The sequence below is a fragment of the Lycorma delicatula genome, chromosome 1, assembly GCF_047948215.1.
Source record: "Lycorma delicatula isolate Av1 chromosome 1, ASM4794821v1, whole genome shotgun sequence".
Taxonomy (NCBI): Eukaryota; Metazoa; Arthropoda; class Insecta; order Hemiptera; family Fulgoridae; genus Lycorma; species Lycorma delicatula.
Window position 1 is genome coordinate 87,188,706 of NC_134455.1, and position 19,060 is coordinate 87,207,765.

Here is a 19,060-nt window from a genome sequence, read left to right on the forward strand (position 1 = left end):
TTTTCATATTTTACAAGATCTCTTTTCCACATCCTATGCACTAGCTTATATAGTGATATCATAAAACAAAAAACAAACTACTTCATTTCATAGTATCGTTTATATAATGATAAACATTAAAGCAAATGCTTGTTTTTGAAATAAAGGTATTTAATTTTAGCAAAATTTCAATATAGAATTTATACCAATTGTTGGGAGTGTCAGTCATAGGCGATTGTGCAGGACTTTGATTTTTGATCAAGCTTCATCTATTTATGATAGAATTTGAAAATCAATAATAACAATATATCTCAGGAATAGTTGGCTGAAACTTGTAATAAGGCAGGTACAACTCTGATCTACTGTCAAGAGTTAACATATATAGAGAGTTCAGTAATAACAACACTAAAAAGTTTCATTTTTTTTTCTTCAAAATACTGGCTGAATATTGAAATAGTGGAGACAAATTAAAATTTGGTAAATCAAGGTATTTAAATAAATAATAAACTGATTAGAAAAGACACAAAGTTAATAAGGTGTAGGCTTTATTGAACAACACTGTGAGAATACATCAAATTACTTAACGTACATAATCCTTAATGCAAGTAATAAATACAAATGTTGTGTATTTAAATGTGCGATCTGGTTCATATCCTGCTTTAAGATTCAATACAAAAACTGAATTGAATTATATTGTCGGGTCAAAAACATCTTCATTTCAAACACATTCAAGATGGCAGAGATGTTATAAATTTATAATAATAATTATTCATTAACGGGATTTACTGAACAACTTTTTTTTCTGAAACCACTTTCAAATATGCAATTTATAAACAACCTACACCTAATTTTTCTTTTTTTTTCTTTTTTTTAAGTTAGTTTTTAGACAAAAAGCTTGCATTTTATTTACTTTTATCACACTGGACAAAAACAACACTGAAGGTACAAAGAGTTCTACTTGACTTCCCTTTGCGCTTGTTTTGATTCTTTTGTTTTCAATTTGACAAAATACAATACAGGCAATTCCCTGAGTGTTATCACGAGTATTTATTACAGGGCAATTAGATGACTTATTGTAAGATGACATTAAAAGTTAATAAATTTATGATTTGGCCGTTACCATATTAAAAATAAGTTAACATATTACAATGAATAAAACATTTAACAGAAATTGAATTAGTCTTTTTAATTATCCTATAAAAATTTATTTAGTTAACACCAGGGAAGAAACAAGACAACCCATTCAACCTTTTTTTTATGCAAGTATATAGAAATTATAAATATGCATACATATACGAATACACGTAAACACAAATATAATTTCTTATGTAAAATTATTTACTTATAAAACATGTGAAAAGTGATTTGTTTTATTAATAATAAATTACACAATTCAGTGGACTTGAACAAATAACGCAGATGATTACACTACCGATTTCTTTCATATTTAAAACTACAATTATTATTATTGTATTAACCTTTTATTTTTTTCATTAAAGGTGTATTTATACAAAAGTTATAAACAGTTCAATTAATAAAAACAAGTTAACAATGGTCTATACAATAATTTTACTCTAAAAAAAACTCAATAAGTCAAATGGAATGTTGTAATAATAACAATAATAATATCATTATTATTATTATCATCATCGTCATTTAGTATTTAAAAATAAAAAACGATTAGCTAATGCAGCCAAGTTATACAGATACACATTAAGTTAATGGACAGCGACACCATCACACTATATTTATACTTATTTATATATATATATATATATATTTATATATTATCATATAGTCTAGTGTTTAAATTTATAGCATCGAGGGAAGGACTACATAATATGAAGCTAGGTGGTGATATGCATAAAAATACATCATTTTACATATAAATACTGCAGTGATAATGAAAATAATAAGAAATGATGACTTTCTAATTATCCATCTATGCTAGTGGGATTAGAGGGTGTTTTCCCATCAATCTGTTTTGTCATAAGCATACATTATTTTAAATTTAAATAAATAAAATATTCACTGATATTACAATAATAAAAATGCAATTGTGATCTTACATAATTTTGAAGAAAGCAATTTTTAGATAACTCTTATCATAATACAATATTCAAAATATAAATAAAAAACAATTATGACTTTTAATTTTAATTTTTTTCAATAAATTCAGTCTCCACATCAAATTTAACAAAACTTACATCATTCTATAATCAGTATTTAACTGACATGTTACTACTGCATTCACTTCTAAGTTTTTCAATATACAAACATCTGTTTTATGATTTTGTTTTCAAACCACATCACCACTGTTTATTCTGAACATAATTAAAAATTAAGAAATTATAAATTATAATAAAAAAATTAAGAAAAGTAATGCACTGACAAAATCACTAATTTTGAATGCTTTCTTGATTTACGAAATAAACAAATACTTTTTTATGCTTTAAAAATTGTGTAAAAACTGTCTGAAATGTATGGGAGATATTGATATTCTTAGGATATAACCATTAGAAAAAACCACCTACCTTAAACAGGTTCAATCCACACTAACTTCTCTCAACATTACAAAAAATGTTTTCCCAGTTTTACAATATAAGATTACAATCACATTTATTGCTTTATTATGTTACTAGTATTGAATATTTTTTTATTCAAAAATAAAATAATATAATGTGCAGTGAAAACGTGATCAAAAAATTAAATATAAAGATGAATGTATAAATAATTTAAAAAAAATTTAACACTGCCATTAACAATTAATTTATCATTTTACAAAAATGAAGATTCAAGTCATTTTATTCCCTAATAATAATGACTATTGTCTCAAAAAAGGTATTTATTTATCTTCTTTACAATAATAATGGGATGACGATAAAAAACACCCTACTGTTGAAGGCAAACAGCAAATAAGTCTAACGATACACGTCAATACAGCCGAGTTTAGTTCATAAGATAATTATTATTCATCATCATATTTATGATTAAACTGAACGACCAGTGGTAATTTAATATATATATATAACACTTTCCTTCTTCATCAAACCGACTAACGAACAACCTCATTTGTACCACAAAAGAATATCTCTGTCTTATGAATGTTTATCCAAACTACTTTCAGCTTAGCCCTATAATACAAGTAAAAAAATATCTTACAGAAATTTTTACAGTACAGCTTTATATCATAAAAATTTTACTTAAATAACAAATAGTTTATTTTTAGAAATACAATTAAATGCATTATTTGTTATTGCAAACAATTAAATAATTATTTTACCCTAAAATGGAACTGCAAAATAATAATAATAATAATACTATACATTTGTTAATGCATCTGAGTGGTGTACAGCGACACTATTTTAGAGGCATTAATTGAATAACTTAACTTTATTTATCATTATTATTATTATAATAATTAATAATGTGCTTTTTTTTTTATTTGTTTTGTGTTCTACTATCATAAAATTAATTATTTATATAACCTACATACAATATACCTAAAGTCATTGCTAAAATTACTAAAAAAAGGACGTTAAGTTCAAAGATTATTTTTTGTTTGTTTATTCACTCCTGCTAACCGTTATGAATGCATGAAAGAATGATTACATTTGTTACCCTCAAACCATAAAGCTATTGTTTATTATTATAAAAGAAGGAAAAGACTAACATGAACAAAAATGGCACTAAGATAAAACTAATATAATAAAAATTAACATAAAATTAATACGTTCATACATTAACACTCGACAAAATAAAATTAAATTATCACTTCCAGTCACTGGCAAGAAAAAAAGAAGAAAGAAGATCTGAAAAATTAAAAGTTAAGACTGCTCTCGTTCATGGACACAGCCATTTATATAATTTATAATTAACAATTACAGCTTACCATAAGCAGCGGTTTAAGATAAAATTAATAAACTACGATCCGATTAAATACATAATACGTTAAAAAAATACTGCGTTGCAATAAATAATAATATTAAACCTAACAATACAAAAATAATACTTTTGTTTTAATTAAGCACAAAAGAGTATTTCTTATAATCTAATATAATAATAATTTGATCAACATATTTATCATGGTAGTTAAGTAATAATAATGAATCTGTACAACCTGCAATTATTATTATAACTGTGAAAAATCTCAAATTATTATTCAACCAGCTATACTTGATTGACTCACTCGATAAAAAATTAAATTCGATTAATATTATTATTATTATTTATTAGCTGCTCAACAGTCTTTGCCTAAAAAATAATAAATATTCAAATTGATATGCTGATATGCAAATGAGATCCAGCACCAACACAAGTCAGCCAGTTGTACTGCACTTATCTCTATAGAAAAATATCTCAAATTAAATTCATTATTTTTTTTAAAGATTTTAAATATGGGTCCAAATAAACAAGCTGTTAAGTGTAGTAAAGATAAGAGAAGAGAGCAGGGATAAAAAAAAAATATTAAGGAAAGGTGTAGTGGAGTATGAAGGAATAAAGTAATGAAATGGTTGGGAAAGTCGCATTTGCATTTAAATGGCAAGTGTAGAGTTGTCCCATTCTAAGTCCTTCACTTTACCACCAGCTGCAACTGTGCCTTCATCTTCATCATCGGTTGAATCTATATCATCATCACGGTAACTTGAATTATCATCTGACGAATCATCGTCTTCATTTCCTCCACGGTTGGTGACTCTATTGGCTCCTTTACCTGCTCCTGGGCCATCTAACTGCTGCTGTAAAAAACAATAATTAAATAAAAAAGGAATAAAAAATCTTAAAAGATTTATACTTCTACAACATTATCACCAGACTTAGTTAATAGTTGTAGTCATAAATCTATTATTCTTTTCAATTTAAAATAATTTTGTTCTATCCATACATGAATAGCACTCAATCAAGTAATATGATATAACAATAAAAACAATAATAAATGCAATGAGTTTTTGCTGGGTGAAAAACACTCCAGCATTTCTCATCACCCGAACATGAAATATAAAAACAAAGACAAAAAAAAAAACGTAATCTAAACATTAATTTTTTTGGGAGAATAGTTTTTTGCGTTACCATTGCACGGAAAGAAAACATAAAAAATTAAATATTAAAATAAAATATAAAATCGAATAAGACGACGAAATTAAAAGAAAACAAAAAACATAAAGTAGAAATCTAAAAACAAGATTAAATCTCAAACTAAAGTACCAAAAACAAAGACAAAATAAAAAAACTAAAATGTGAAACAAAAACATACAACTACTAGACAAAAAAATTTAAGAACACTAATACTAAGGTGAGCAAATACTAATAGCTAAAAGAAATAAAAATACATGGTCAAAAACTTCTTTATTATTGCCCAGGATTTGACGTTAATTTCTGTGCAATTTAAATTTATGACGCAAGGCTGCATAACGTATGCAATCCACAAGGATGTGGTGTACAGTCAAACAGCACTTGCATAATTTGCATATCAATGCATTTTCTGCTGACGTCAGGAACCCATGAGTAGCTCTCCTATGTCCTATCTGCAATCAGCAGGGACCACTTCCTTTCGGCAAAATTTCCTGTGGAAGGAATCCCATGGCAAAACGGTATCTTTGACATGTTGAAGTTTATTATCCACCGTGGCAATCCAGTCATCTTGCCACCTCGCATGAAGTGCATGTTTAATGGAATGTACTGTCTTTTTCGTTATAAAATTTTCAAAACCAGAAGTAGCTATCATTTGAAAACTGGCTTTATAAGGATAATGAAATACAATTGTTTTGACCACAGTGTTTGTTGAGTCGGGTTAAAAATACAAGTCTGACCATGTAAGGAAAAGAAAGAATTGAAATTCAGGAATAAATATAAAATGCACGATATAGAAGCAAAACTATTTCTGATATTATTATATTAACTTTGAAAAGGACAAAACAATGATGAATGTGGGTACATTCAATTGTGGATATAAGACGAAAGGAAGATCATTTTTATAATATACTCTTGGATATAAGGAAAGGCAAGGAATTTTAGGAATTTACTATGACATCAACAGTTACTTTACATGAATTAATTATGAATATAAAAGCAGGACACTTTTCAATCTCATTAGTTAACCATTTCAAGACTTTTTCTTAATTTTCTCATGTATTTAATTTTAATATAAAAAAATACTGTCAAATATAGGTAAAAACTATAAACAAAAGAAATAACAAAGAATAATAAAAGATATAAAAAAGTATAATAAAGATATAAAGTAACTGAAATAATAAACAGCCCAGAAAACTGGACTTTGGCAATCATCTCCTCAGTTTGAAAATTACCAGATGGTGCTCACTGGTGTACATCACTGTACTTTAGAGTATGAGGGTGAATAAAATATAAACTGTAATTTTTTTAAATAAATTTACTGATAAATAATATATACAATTCATACCTTCCTCATTTCTCTATATAATCTCCTCATAATCTAAACACTTTTGGCAATGATTTGGAAGCTTGAATATTCTTCGTTCATAAAAAGTTTGAGAAGGTCATCAACCAATTGCACACATGCCTCTTGACATCTTCATTGTCTTTGAATCGGTTCCTTCCAAGCGAGTTTTTCAAGGGCGCAAACAAAAAATAGTCACAGGGAGACAAATCTGAACTGTAAGGAGGGTATTAGAGGGTTTCCCAGTGAATTTGTTTCTAATTTATTCCTTGTCAAAATCACGGTGAGCAGCCTAGCATTGTCATGGAGAAGGATGAAGTCTCTGATGGGCACATACCTCGTCTTTTGTTTTGATAGGTAGCTATTGTTGACTACAGCAGCTGACAATAAGCAGAATTCACTGTCATTGAATGTTTGACAAAAATAATCATTGCAAGAACTTTTCCGATTGATAGATGGGTTTTGGCCTTCACTGGGCAGTGCTCATCCTTCCTTCAGTACTCATTACTTGCCATTTTTGACTCCCAAGTGTAATGATGTACCCATGTCTCATCACATGTGACGATGCACCTCAAAAAATCGTCCCCTGTTTGCCAAAAAATCAATCCAGAAGTCTCTCACACATCTCCAACCTGACCTGTTTTTGATTTTTGGTCAACAACCTCCTCAAAACTCATGGACTACTAATTTTTCTAAAGCCAAGATGATCATCAGTGGTAATGGATTGAGCATTCCCATAGGTGATACCCACTTCTAACAATTTCTAACACTGAATCGGCAAAAGCTTTTAAACAGCATGGATGTTATCAGCTGTGAGAGTTGACCTTGGACATCGATCATGACTACACTTTCATCATTTTCTACACTTTCTCACCCACTCTTAAATTATCTTGCCAACATATACATTCTATTCTGGGGCAATGTTGTATCCTCAAACTGTACCTTTAACAGAGTTAAAATTTCTGTGGGTTTAATGCGTTCATTAGTTAAAAACTTTATAATTATATGTTGTGCAACAGATGACAGAAGCTCTTACTCACTCATGGCTGTACTGACAACAGAACAGAGCGCAGCGCAGGAGGTAACCAAGCTAGTTCCCTCTTTCTAATACACTGAAAATTAACCTCCCATTCTGCCATCCAGCTTGGAACTGCTTGATGCACAGAATAGCAAAATTACAGTTTAAATTTGATTCACCCTCATAACTGAATGATATATAGACTATATATATAAACCAAAATGGCTATGTGCATCATTACCTTAAGCCTGTTAGTATAACTATAAGATCATTTCCTGTTTGGAAGGAAATCTGGTAAATCAGTATTCTAGCATGAACAATTAGTTTATAAAAATTAAATTAAAAGACCATTCTCTTGAAATCAGTTTTCATGCCCACAATTTTAATATTAATATTAAAATGTTTAGAAGTGATTGCTAATGTGTCTTGTTATTACACAAATGAAATTATTTTTATGTTACCGTGGTGAATCATTTATGTAAATAAGAAAGAGCTATGGCCCCAAAAAGAAATGACACCTCATTTCTTTTATTTTTGGCAGCAAACAAAAAATATTGACTTTTTAAATCTAGAACTTGTTTCATGTACATCCATCTTTCTTTTTCCTGTTTAGCCTCCGGTAACTACCGTTTAGATAATTCTTCAGAGGATGAATGAGGATGATATGTATGAGTGTAAATGAAGTGTATTCTTGTACATTCTCAGTTCGACCATTCCTGAGATGTGTGGTTAATTGAAACCCAACCACCAAAGAACACCGGTATCCACGATCTAGTATTCAAATCCGTATAAAAATAACTGGCTTTACTAGGACTTGAACGCTGTAACTCTCGACTTCCAAATCAGCTGATTTGGAAAGACACGTTAACCACTAGACCAACCCGGTGGGTTATGTACATCCTTCTGGTTAGTCAGAAACCTACCCATCTAACTATACATTAAATATTCCAAGATATTAAGGATTATCTATTATTATTATTATAAGAATTACTCTAGTAAAATGCCTTGGCATGGTCACACAGACTCAAAACACTTTCTGAAAATAATGACAAATCTGAGTAAATAAATTTTTCAATTACCTTTGAAAATATTACTAATATACTAAATATTACACTTGCTCACTACTAGGGCAATAAATTTCTATAATTTATCTTTAAATTACTTTAATACCAACATATACAACTATTATAAACAATTCACAACGCTATAGCAAAAATGTAAGTAAGCTCTTATAACACAACATCTTTTACATATGTAAACGCTTCATTAATATATCACGTACGTACCGTGAACATCAAATTGTATAAACTGATAACATAACTGTGCATTACTAATGGTTCCGTTGTCAAACATTACTTATTGGAGAGGACAACTTTTTAAAGAAATTTTTGAACAATATTATTATAATATAAATTTTGAATAAGTAGCTTGCAACAACATCGTGTAAGTTAAACCAGGCAACTTGTAGATATTCTTGGAGTGACCATATTTGATTTTATGAAATGCCCTACAGGTTCTAAATGAAGTGGTTTACACTTCTAACTCTGTTAGTTTACAAGGCAATACTGCAATTTCCTTTTTCCTTAACTTTAATTCAATTTATTGTCATTCAGTAACTTTGACTTCTATGGCAAACAGCAGATGCAACCTTGTGACATACAACAAATAAAACTGTCTTGTTCATGATAGTTTTCTTTGATTTTAGGAAACAATATTTACCTGCAGTTTCTGATATTTCACAGTGTGCATAAATTACATTAAATATTACAATCTTTTTAAATGACTATGTGACATTACTTTAACTCAGGCATTAAAAGATAATGTGAGAAGGTGAAGAGTGTATAATAAAATTGTACAGATGATATTAATTGAAAATATAGTCAATATAAAAAATTAATTTACTGGTTTCTATTGGTGTCAATACACATTTGTTGGCTTTGTTGTTTAACTACTATCTGGGAAAGTAGAATGTTTACTCATCTTAATGAATTTGAACAATTCAAACTTAACAGTTAAGAAATACAGTTCTTAGAAATATGACTGACTATGAAACTTTTGTACTGGGCATTTAGAGATATTAGTCATCATTATGATCTTATATTTTTTGTTGATTTATGCAGAATCTGTTCATTCAGTGTCATCAGTGAGTGCAGTGCTCAGCAGCTGGTAATTATTATGGAAAAATTCAGTTTTTTCTAGTGTATAATTATGCGTTTCAATATTTTGTTCATCTTTATGCAAGTTTGTGTGTAAAATGTCATTCTGCTATTTGTAGGGAGCATACAGTTACAATCTGCACAAAATGCAATAAAAAGAAGGGACCAGACTAAAGCGATGATTAGCTAAAATATTACTCATTTATAACAATTGAACTATTTTAGTTACATTGGATACATTTTTTTTTAATTCTAGGAAACAAATTAGTTACTGGTAGTGTAAAAACAATTCATTTATAATTTGTAACAGTTGACTATTATCTTTTAATTTTCAAATTGTAAAGTTTATTTTTGTATAATAAATAAAAATAAGTACAGGAATAAATTATGTGATAAGTATATCTAAATTCTCCAGAAGCAACCCGAACAAAATACATCATTTACGTAAGTAAATAATAGCTATTATTAAATAGTACATATCAGTAAATTAATCTTGTATCATTAATTAGTAATAACAAACAATAAAAAATACTTATTTGCGTAAAATTGACAATAATTGAACAGAAGAGAAAAATCGAACAGTGGGTGGTTCACTCACTGTTGGATTTTTTCATTCAGTGTCATATCGGTGAACACTATGCTTCCCAGCCAGTAACAGCATAACGTATGGCCTAGCCAGCAATGCCAGGTTAACAAAATTTAACCAGAAGGATAAATAAATAAATCAATCACCAATATAAAAGAAATATGCTTGTAAATAGTATTTTGATAAGCGTTTACTGATTAAGTTTCTAACACACATTCTTTTTATATAATATATATTTTCTTATGAATATAATTAAAATAAGGTAAAATATAACTGCTTATGGGAGTAAAAATTAATCAAACACATGCTAAAATTTAAATCTTTAAATTCAGTTCATGTAACCCTTTATTATAACGTTAATTAGGATCCTTAATCATACTACAACTTCTATTTGATTTAATGTTTATCATTGACATATTTATGACAATCTACACACACACTTGTGGTCTTGGAAAATTTTTATTTTCTCTTTTTTTGTGTTAAGTCACTAAACAAAAGTGATAAGAACACACTCTCAGTAATGAAAAATAAATGTAAATCAATTTTAACACATAAGCCCAAAGGTGAATTTTGTTTTGGCCACCAAACAGGATTTTTGAGTTAGAAAAGTTATTTACAGAAAAACTTTCCGGGTATGAAATTAACACCTCAGGAAATTTTTTTTCCCCCGACTTCCCAGAAACAGACCCCCAATTAAGCATGAACACAGTTCCAGGAGGTGCCTTTGCCTCTAGTGGCCAGATGAGGGAAACACCAGGCCGGCTTGCCATTCCCAGCCTCCATCACCAAGCAACCGGGACTCGGTCCTTTGTGCTTTGCCTCTAACGGGAAATTAAGGTTAATACACACATTGTTAACCTTACAAAAACAATCCAAAAGAAACATTTGAAAAACCAAACAATTTCAAAGAGCTATATATATTTTTCTCAGAAGCAACATATTTCCAAATATTTATATGATTCATAACATCATTATTATTGCTTTTATGAAAACTCATTATAATTAACTTTATAAATTCCATTTATCAAAAACCCTTTGAATTCATCTTCCAATTTCTTTCTGTGTCTTTAATTCTATAGAAATCTTATTATAACAATACTTGGTATAATGTTAAACATTAGAACAGAACAATTTTAAATGTCAGGTAAATGTTTCTATAAAATCAATATTACAAAAGTATTACATAAACAAATATACTTATACAAGGTAACATAAATCCCTTTATTATATTATATTTTAGGTCTCTGTATATAAAAGTAACAAAGCATTGAAAACTATTTAGAGGTTAACAAACACAGGTATATAAGTGCATGAGTTAGGATTCACTAAAACTGGTTCATTCTAATACCTACCTAATAATACAACTTAGAATGTTGTGCTGGTGCCACGGTTACATTTGCTCATGATTTTCAACACATCAGTACTTTAAAGTAACTTTCAAAAAACTCTTTACTAACTGGTGTTCAGCAATAAACCTGATTTAGGAATACTCTTCAAGCACAGCCACCTAGTTAACTGTTTTCTTGAGATTTTAAATTCTGTTTCAGCACTTGTATTAAGCTTCACAATATTCTGGTTGTCTTTTTGAAACATGGCATTACGTTTGACATTGCTAATTTTAAAGCTTCTCTTAGTAAATTGCTAAATGTCAACTACCATTATACTGGCCATGCTTGATGATAGCTTGAAATTAAACAATACTGTAACATGCAACAAATTTGGTTCCTCGTCATATAATTAGTCTGCTTTGGCAAAACTCTTCCTAAGGCTTCAATATTTCATCCAGTCTTACTGTCTTCAGTTTGTTGTTAGCAATTATTTTTTTTTTGTCTTCAGTCATTTGACTGGTTTGATGCAGCTCTCCACGATTCCCTATCTAGTGTCAGTTAGTTCATTTTGGTATACCCCCTACATCCTATATGTCCCTAACAATAATAGAGTTTTAAAACAAAGTATACCTGTAAATAAGTGTTGACCTGTATATGTTTCATTTACTCTAGTCTACAGTTTGCAAGCATAAAATAATAACATAACTGTGAATAATATAAATTCATGGTGTTAATAAGTGAACATTAAACAAATTATAATGTTCTAAAAGAATATTTAAATTCATTAGATGTAAATAATTTTAAATGTCACATGGTGATAAAAAAAAATACTGCACCTTTTAAAAGATTTCCTTATATAAACTTTTTATACCACAACATTATATTTGTTTATAAAACAAAATTAATTAATTTATAGTTTGTAAATATCGTAAATATAGTTTATAATAGTTAATGTAACTAGTTTATAGTTTACTAATTTGTAAATATAGTTTGTAAATATTAATTAAAGTAAACCAACCAAACCTCTCGCTTCTATGTTGTAGAAACTAACAGAAATATAAAATATTCTATCTTTCTGTATAATACAGAAATGTAAAATGTTACATCTTTCTGTATAACATTAACTTCAATAATAGTTCAACTTTGTCTCAAAAGTACTTTTTATAGAGGTTTCATTCACTATACTCTCCTTCAATATCTAAATGTAACTTTTTTTTAAGATCACACAAACTTTCCTGATCTAATTTGAGTAATTACATAGTTCTTTTTCCCTACTAATATTTCTTATTAACCCCTGTTCCAGTATGATATTCTCCACTAATATAAACTATAACCAAAATCTAAGACTGTGATGCAAATAATATATTTAAGTTGTCAATTTTACAAGGAGTGATTATCATCAATAATCATTCAATTAAATGTAAGTTATTGAAAGACAATACCTCCATAGGATTGACTGTGATCGTGAGTGCTGAATCATCCCACGCCATTTCTGTATCTTGAATTTCTTCTTGAGTGGCACGATGATGTGCTGCTCTAATTCTTACTACGCCAAGAACAATCATAAATAGTAAGAAACCGACACACACAACTATGATGATAGTTACAGCATGACCTGAAATATAATACAGCAAATTAAATGAGGCAAAACATCAATACTGCAAGATTTGATTATAATTATAAAACATTTTTAAAAATATAATCCTTACTAAATAGAAGTTCTGTATTAGTTTTGCCTTATAACTATTTATTAAATAAATAGTCTTTCTAAGAGAAGCTTTTTACTATCTTAAGGAACATTTAAAGTGTTCCTTAAAATAGTAAAAAGCTTCTCTTAGAAATTAATTTTTTTCCAAATATTTTCATTTCATTTAGAAATGTTTATTAATTACTGAAATAATAAGTGGTTTAACGATTTAAATAAATATAATTTATTTTCCCTCTTTCCAAGCTTGTCGTCTATAAATGTATTTTTATTATGAATTTCAGAACAAAAAAAAAAACCATGTATGTTAATTTGAAATATTAATGATTATATATATATATATATATATATATATATATATATAAATATAAATGCATCTATATATATATATATATATATAGATGCAGAAATTCTAAATATAAATTCAACAGCATACTTTTTAATCTAATTCAGTTTCTTATAACTGCTCATCAAAATTCTATTTCAATTGTCAAATCATTCATTGAAATTTTTCCTTCATATGGACACATGAAACATTTAAAAGTAAATAAGAAAATTACATATATAAATTAGCAAAATCATGATAAAAAAATTTATTCTAGATAGAAACATTATACAATCACTACCCATATTCTGTATGTACTGATATCAAACTTCAATAAATGCACAATAGATCTTTCGATGAAAAATACAGAAGACAACATTTAAACAAATACATCTAAATCGAACTAATGATACCAAGTAGTATGGTGAATGGGATTTGTTACATAGGGTGGTAACAAAAGAGTTAAAATGTTTACACAAGATAAATAAATAATTCGGCACATATTGTAATAGTACTTTTATCAAATTCCAGTTCTCCTTATCAAAATGACTAATCATTAATAATGACCTCATAAATGACTTATCATTAATGGATCACCACAGTTAATTTTTGCTCTGTGAACTCTGCTGAATAACAAACTCTCACTAATATGCTAGAATTTGTCAGAATAAGATAAACTTGGTCATGCTCATGATTTTTATTGACTGTAATATAGAAAAGCAAAAATGATGCTCATAGCAGGAAATAAATTCTCTTAAAATTCTTTGCTTCAATTCATATGAATATTCTAATAACTTTTTTCATCATAAATGTTTCAAGGAAATTTATACAATATTGAATAGTAATCAATTAACTGATGAATATTAGTTACTTTTTCATCCATATCCTCTAAAATTGTCAGAGGCTGTACCTAATAGGTTTTTTATAAGATTTGTTTATTGAAGAGCAAATCATGAAATTTTATACAGAGAATTGTGATTGGAGGACAAATTAATAAGTTGGCCACATACAAAATGCCCGACAAATGGGTCAGTATAAATAACAGCTGAAATAAACTGATTAAAACTTATGACATTCTATGTTAGTTGACAAAAAAAGGTTAGCATAATTAAGATAAAACAATTAACACCTAACTACAACTTAAAATGTTATAGTAAAGTACTAACAAGAGCTCTATTAAACGACTTCAGATACATATTAGAGGAGCTATGTTGGTGCTGAGATTACTAGTGTTTTGGGGACCAATTGGTGAATGAAAGAATAGGGAATATCTTTATAATAGGGTATATTATATAACTACGGCATGAGAAATTCATTGAAGAACATTAAGTAATAGTTACTGGCTGAATTATTAAATCAATGTGATATATGAAACTTATTAATTACAGTCTTACTACAGTAATGGACATAGTCCATTAATAAATTATTAATGGAAAATAAATCATACTTTATTAAATGGAAAATAAATCAATTAACAGGTAGTGTACAGTTGAGGAGAAAACAACTTATCAGTACCCATAAATTATGCCCTATGTAACTTTACTAGTTTATAATAATACAGAATTGGTCTCTTAACTTTACACTGAAATGTTAAGTTCTTAAACAAATATACACATGCATCTCAAATGATTATAATTAACATACTGCCTCCTGCAACAACAGCTTGTGTTCGATCTGATATTGTTGCCTCCATATAGTGATCAAGTACTGCCTGTGGGCGTAATTCAACATGGTGTGCAGATAACTGAGCATGAGCAGGTCGCGCTGGTTTTTCACTAGCTTGTAATGCAGCCGCTGCTATAACTGCTGCTGCTGCAGCTGCCTCACTAGAAGGACCTTCTGTACCCAGTTGCTGTGATGGTGGGGCTTTTGTTCCAGATTGTGGATGAATAACTGTCAGCTATAAAATAAAAATTTATAAGTTAAATATTAATAGAAAAAAGTATAAAACATTATAATTTACTTCATTTCCTTCAAATGTCACACCCTCTGATGTCATATTTTAAATTCAAGTGTTACAGCGTTTTATTAATCACAATCATCTCAGAAAAGAATTTTAGATTTATAGTCTAATTGTTACATAATGATATATTCTAATAACTTTGCTTGAATAAAAAACTATTCAGAAATAAATTCTGATATGGCTTAATAGGGCACCAGATTGATTTGTCAAACAATTCTCTTATACTTTGTATGCACACAGGCTAGAATTTTCCCTCTAAATTAAAATGAGTGCATAAAAGTAAAATCAAATTCACTGTTTTCATGTGTTTTTAAAATAAGATCCATTTTGAAATAAAAACAAACTGAAAAAATATGAACAGACTTTATTACTTAACAAAAAACTACATTTATTTACTACTTTTCTACATAGCTTAACAAACAGAACCAAATAAACTTAAACTTTAATATGTTTGTCATGTTGTTTCATTAGCTTCTTCATTTCCTATTTCCTCGCCATGAGTGCTTTACACCATCCAGTAATGCTATTTTTCATTTGTTATCATTGTTAAATCTTTATGATGTAAGCCACTGTTTAAGGGGAAGAAAAAGAAAACAATTGCTGGGAACTAGGTCAGGGCTAGAAGGTGAATGACAGAAAATTTTCAACAAAGTTCTTCCAATTGCCTCATTGACTGATTTGCCATTTGGATGGGCATTGTCATGCAAAATCAAAATCCTGCAGGATAGCATTCCACATAATTTGTCTTTTAAAGGTCTTCTAATACTTTTTTTTAATGTTTCGCAATACTTATCAGCAATCAGAGTAGTTCTGCATCACTAAAGTTGATAAGCAAGACACCACCCCTTTGTGTCTGCCTGCCTCCCTCCCAAAAAAAGTTTCTTTACCAAAAATTCTTGTTTAAACTTCTTCAGTCTAGAAGATGAATGCCACCCATTGGATTGACTGATGCTTTGCCTCTATATTCAAATAAGAAATCCAGGTTTCATCTCTGATAACAATATGATCAAACAATTCATAATCTTAATTTTTCTTAATGCCACAAAAATTCATGTGCTGCTGCAACACATTTTCCTTATGTGTGTCGGTTAACATCTTTGCACTGATCTGACACACGGTTTTTTATAGCCCAATTTTTCTGTCAAAACTTCATAAATCAAACATCAAACAATTGTGACATAGTAAAGTGTCAAGTTTTGTTGATCTTTTTGTCCTCAACCACTAAGTTTTTCATCAAGAATGTTTGTTCACACTTCTTGAAATGAATGGCACCACTATCTTACTTTAGCATTAATCATAATATTCAGCCCATAAACGTAAAAAATTTGCCTGTAAATTTCGGCAGCAGAATTATATTTTGCTATCAAAATTCTGATTATTCCTTGTTCTTCATATTGGCAGGATCATAATTGCAGCACTCATTATAAATGAATATAAATAACTAACAACAAAATGACTCAACTACTGTTGCTACAGCTAAGCATTGATTGAAATAAACCAGTTACACCAAGCCAAGCACTTTTGTTTACATCCTATTTCAGACAGCAAATTCAAAAAGGACCTTACTTTAAAAATACACCTTGAATTTTGCTACCATATTCAAGCGCCATGGCTGCCAATTAGTGCCACTAGGCAGTTATATCAAGGGCTGTCAGTGTCATCTGGCAGCATATGCATATATGTCATATAATATGAAAGAATGCATACCATATGACATATAACTGAAAAGCCAGCATAAGTAGAATTCTATTTATGATTTTTCTGTTATTTTCGTAATGACTGATGGTGAAATCCTGGGTCCATCTCAAAGAGACGATTTCTTTGTAACGGATGTTTCAAAGAAATTATTTGCAGGATGACTACAACATATTTTGGAAAATGAGAGGTAACAGTGAATTTAGTGCTGAAAGTAATTCTAAATATGAATACTTGGATGACAGCGATGTTGAATCAGGTAATGAAAGCGATTAGAGTGAATGTCTTACTGTACACTCAATTGTTCATAGATAAACTGAAACCAATGACAATGGTATTCAAATAACTGAAACCAATGATGATGATATTCAGATAACCGAAAATGAAATTGATACAAATATACCAGTACCAAAAACCATTCGACATACAACAAATATGAAAGTGTAATCTTGTGTGGGTGACTGATCCACTAGAATTAAAAAAAATTGATTTTGTTGAAAATCCTGGTCTTTGTAAAAAGCAATATGTATAGACAGAGTCTACAGTTTTGTGGTATGGGCGCTTAAGTTTTAGTAAGAGTATTAAAAATAAAAAAAACATAAATACAAGATGAAAAGTTTATTAGACAAGTAATATTTTAAGACAGAAAATAATTTTCATAATAAAGTAATTATATTGCACATAAACTAAATATTGATTACTATGACAAACATTAAATCCAGTTGGCGTCAAGAGGCATCGTAGATGGCTTTATAAGCAATATTAGCATAAAAAATTATTATTACTACTAAAAAAATTAAAAGTCAGGTTTTCAGAAAAGTCTCGTCAGATCAAGTGGCACTTAAAAGTGTTGTTATAAATAGCTGTATGTTGTTACAAATAGACTACTATTGATCAAATCACAGTAATTTTAATACTTGCTATACTATAAGAAGAAATTTTGCTTTTTATTTCCAAAACATTGATTGCTATGACTTCACTATACAATGACAATTGCATTTTTTTATTGAGTATTATAAATTACAACAATTACAATTACAATTACATTATAAATTACAACAAAAAAAGCTTAATCTAGTTGTTTTTAGAAAAAGGAATATATGTTAATGTTTACATGAAAAACATAAGTTCCAAATGTTAAGAGCGCTGTGCTCTTAACATTAGTATAGGCTGTCTATACTACTATATGCAAACTGTAACAAGTCAAGACTTATTATTAATTGAAAAACTTTTTTTGAAAAAAAAAGACAAGTACTGATTTATGCAAAGAAAATAATCAATCATACTTTTCTGTAAAATTGACATACCAAAATGTGAGGGAAGCCAGAAAACAAAACTTTAAAATTTCATATTCTTTGTTCATTGATCAGCCAATTTTTATCAAAAAGGATTAACATTAAGATGCTTATTATACTGTTCATGAATCTTAAGGTGATAAACAAAAACAACGATTAGATTGATAAAAATAATTTTTGTTTCCTAACATGCGATACATAATTTTAATCTATTTTTTTATGTTGAAAACGAATATGAAGTCAGAATATTTCTATCACCCACCATTTTTGAAAAATGTTTAAATTTTAATTAAAGGATTTTTTCATTTTTCAATTATAGTTAGCATTTTAAGCTCCTATATTGAATTTTTATAGCTCATTTTTTATTATTTCACTTTGTTAACATAATTTGTAAGCTATAAATAAACAATAATAGACAAAGAATTAAATCATATCATGTCATATATTATGACATCATATCTAATACTGAAGAGTGAGCCTTCATGGACAAGATTAATCATTTCTGTGCAGGTCAAAACATGTAGCTGAAACACAGCTGTGTTGCTTGTATTAAGCACTGGATTTAGGAATGAATTAATTTTGTTCAGTCTTATTG

At 28.7% G+C, this 19,060-nt stretch overlaps 1 protein-coding gene across 2 annotated transcripts in view; it reads right to left on the reverse strand.

The window, feature by feature from the left end:
• Window positions 1-490: 490 nt before the first annotated feature.
• Cals (calsyntenin 1) overlaps window positions 491-19,060 on the reverse strand; it is a 132,124-nt gene continuing 113,554 nt past the window's right edge. The window contains exons 15-17 of one of the 2 annotated variants that reach the window (XM_075357571.1): window positions 15,157-15,412; window positions 12,925-13,097; window positions 491-4,715 (exon numbers count right to left, since the gene is read on the reverse strand). In XM_075357571.1, coding sequence (XP_075213686.1) covers window positions 4,515-4,715; window positions 12,925-13,097; window positions 15,157-15,412 — 630 coding nt within the window. In that variant the 3' untranslated portion in view covers window positions 491-4,514. Of the gene's footprint in view, window positions 4,719-12,924; window positions 13,098-15,156; window positions 15,413-19,060 lie in introns of both variants that reach the window. The other variant, XM_075357567.1, reaches the window with a different exon arrangement.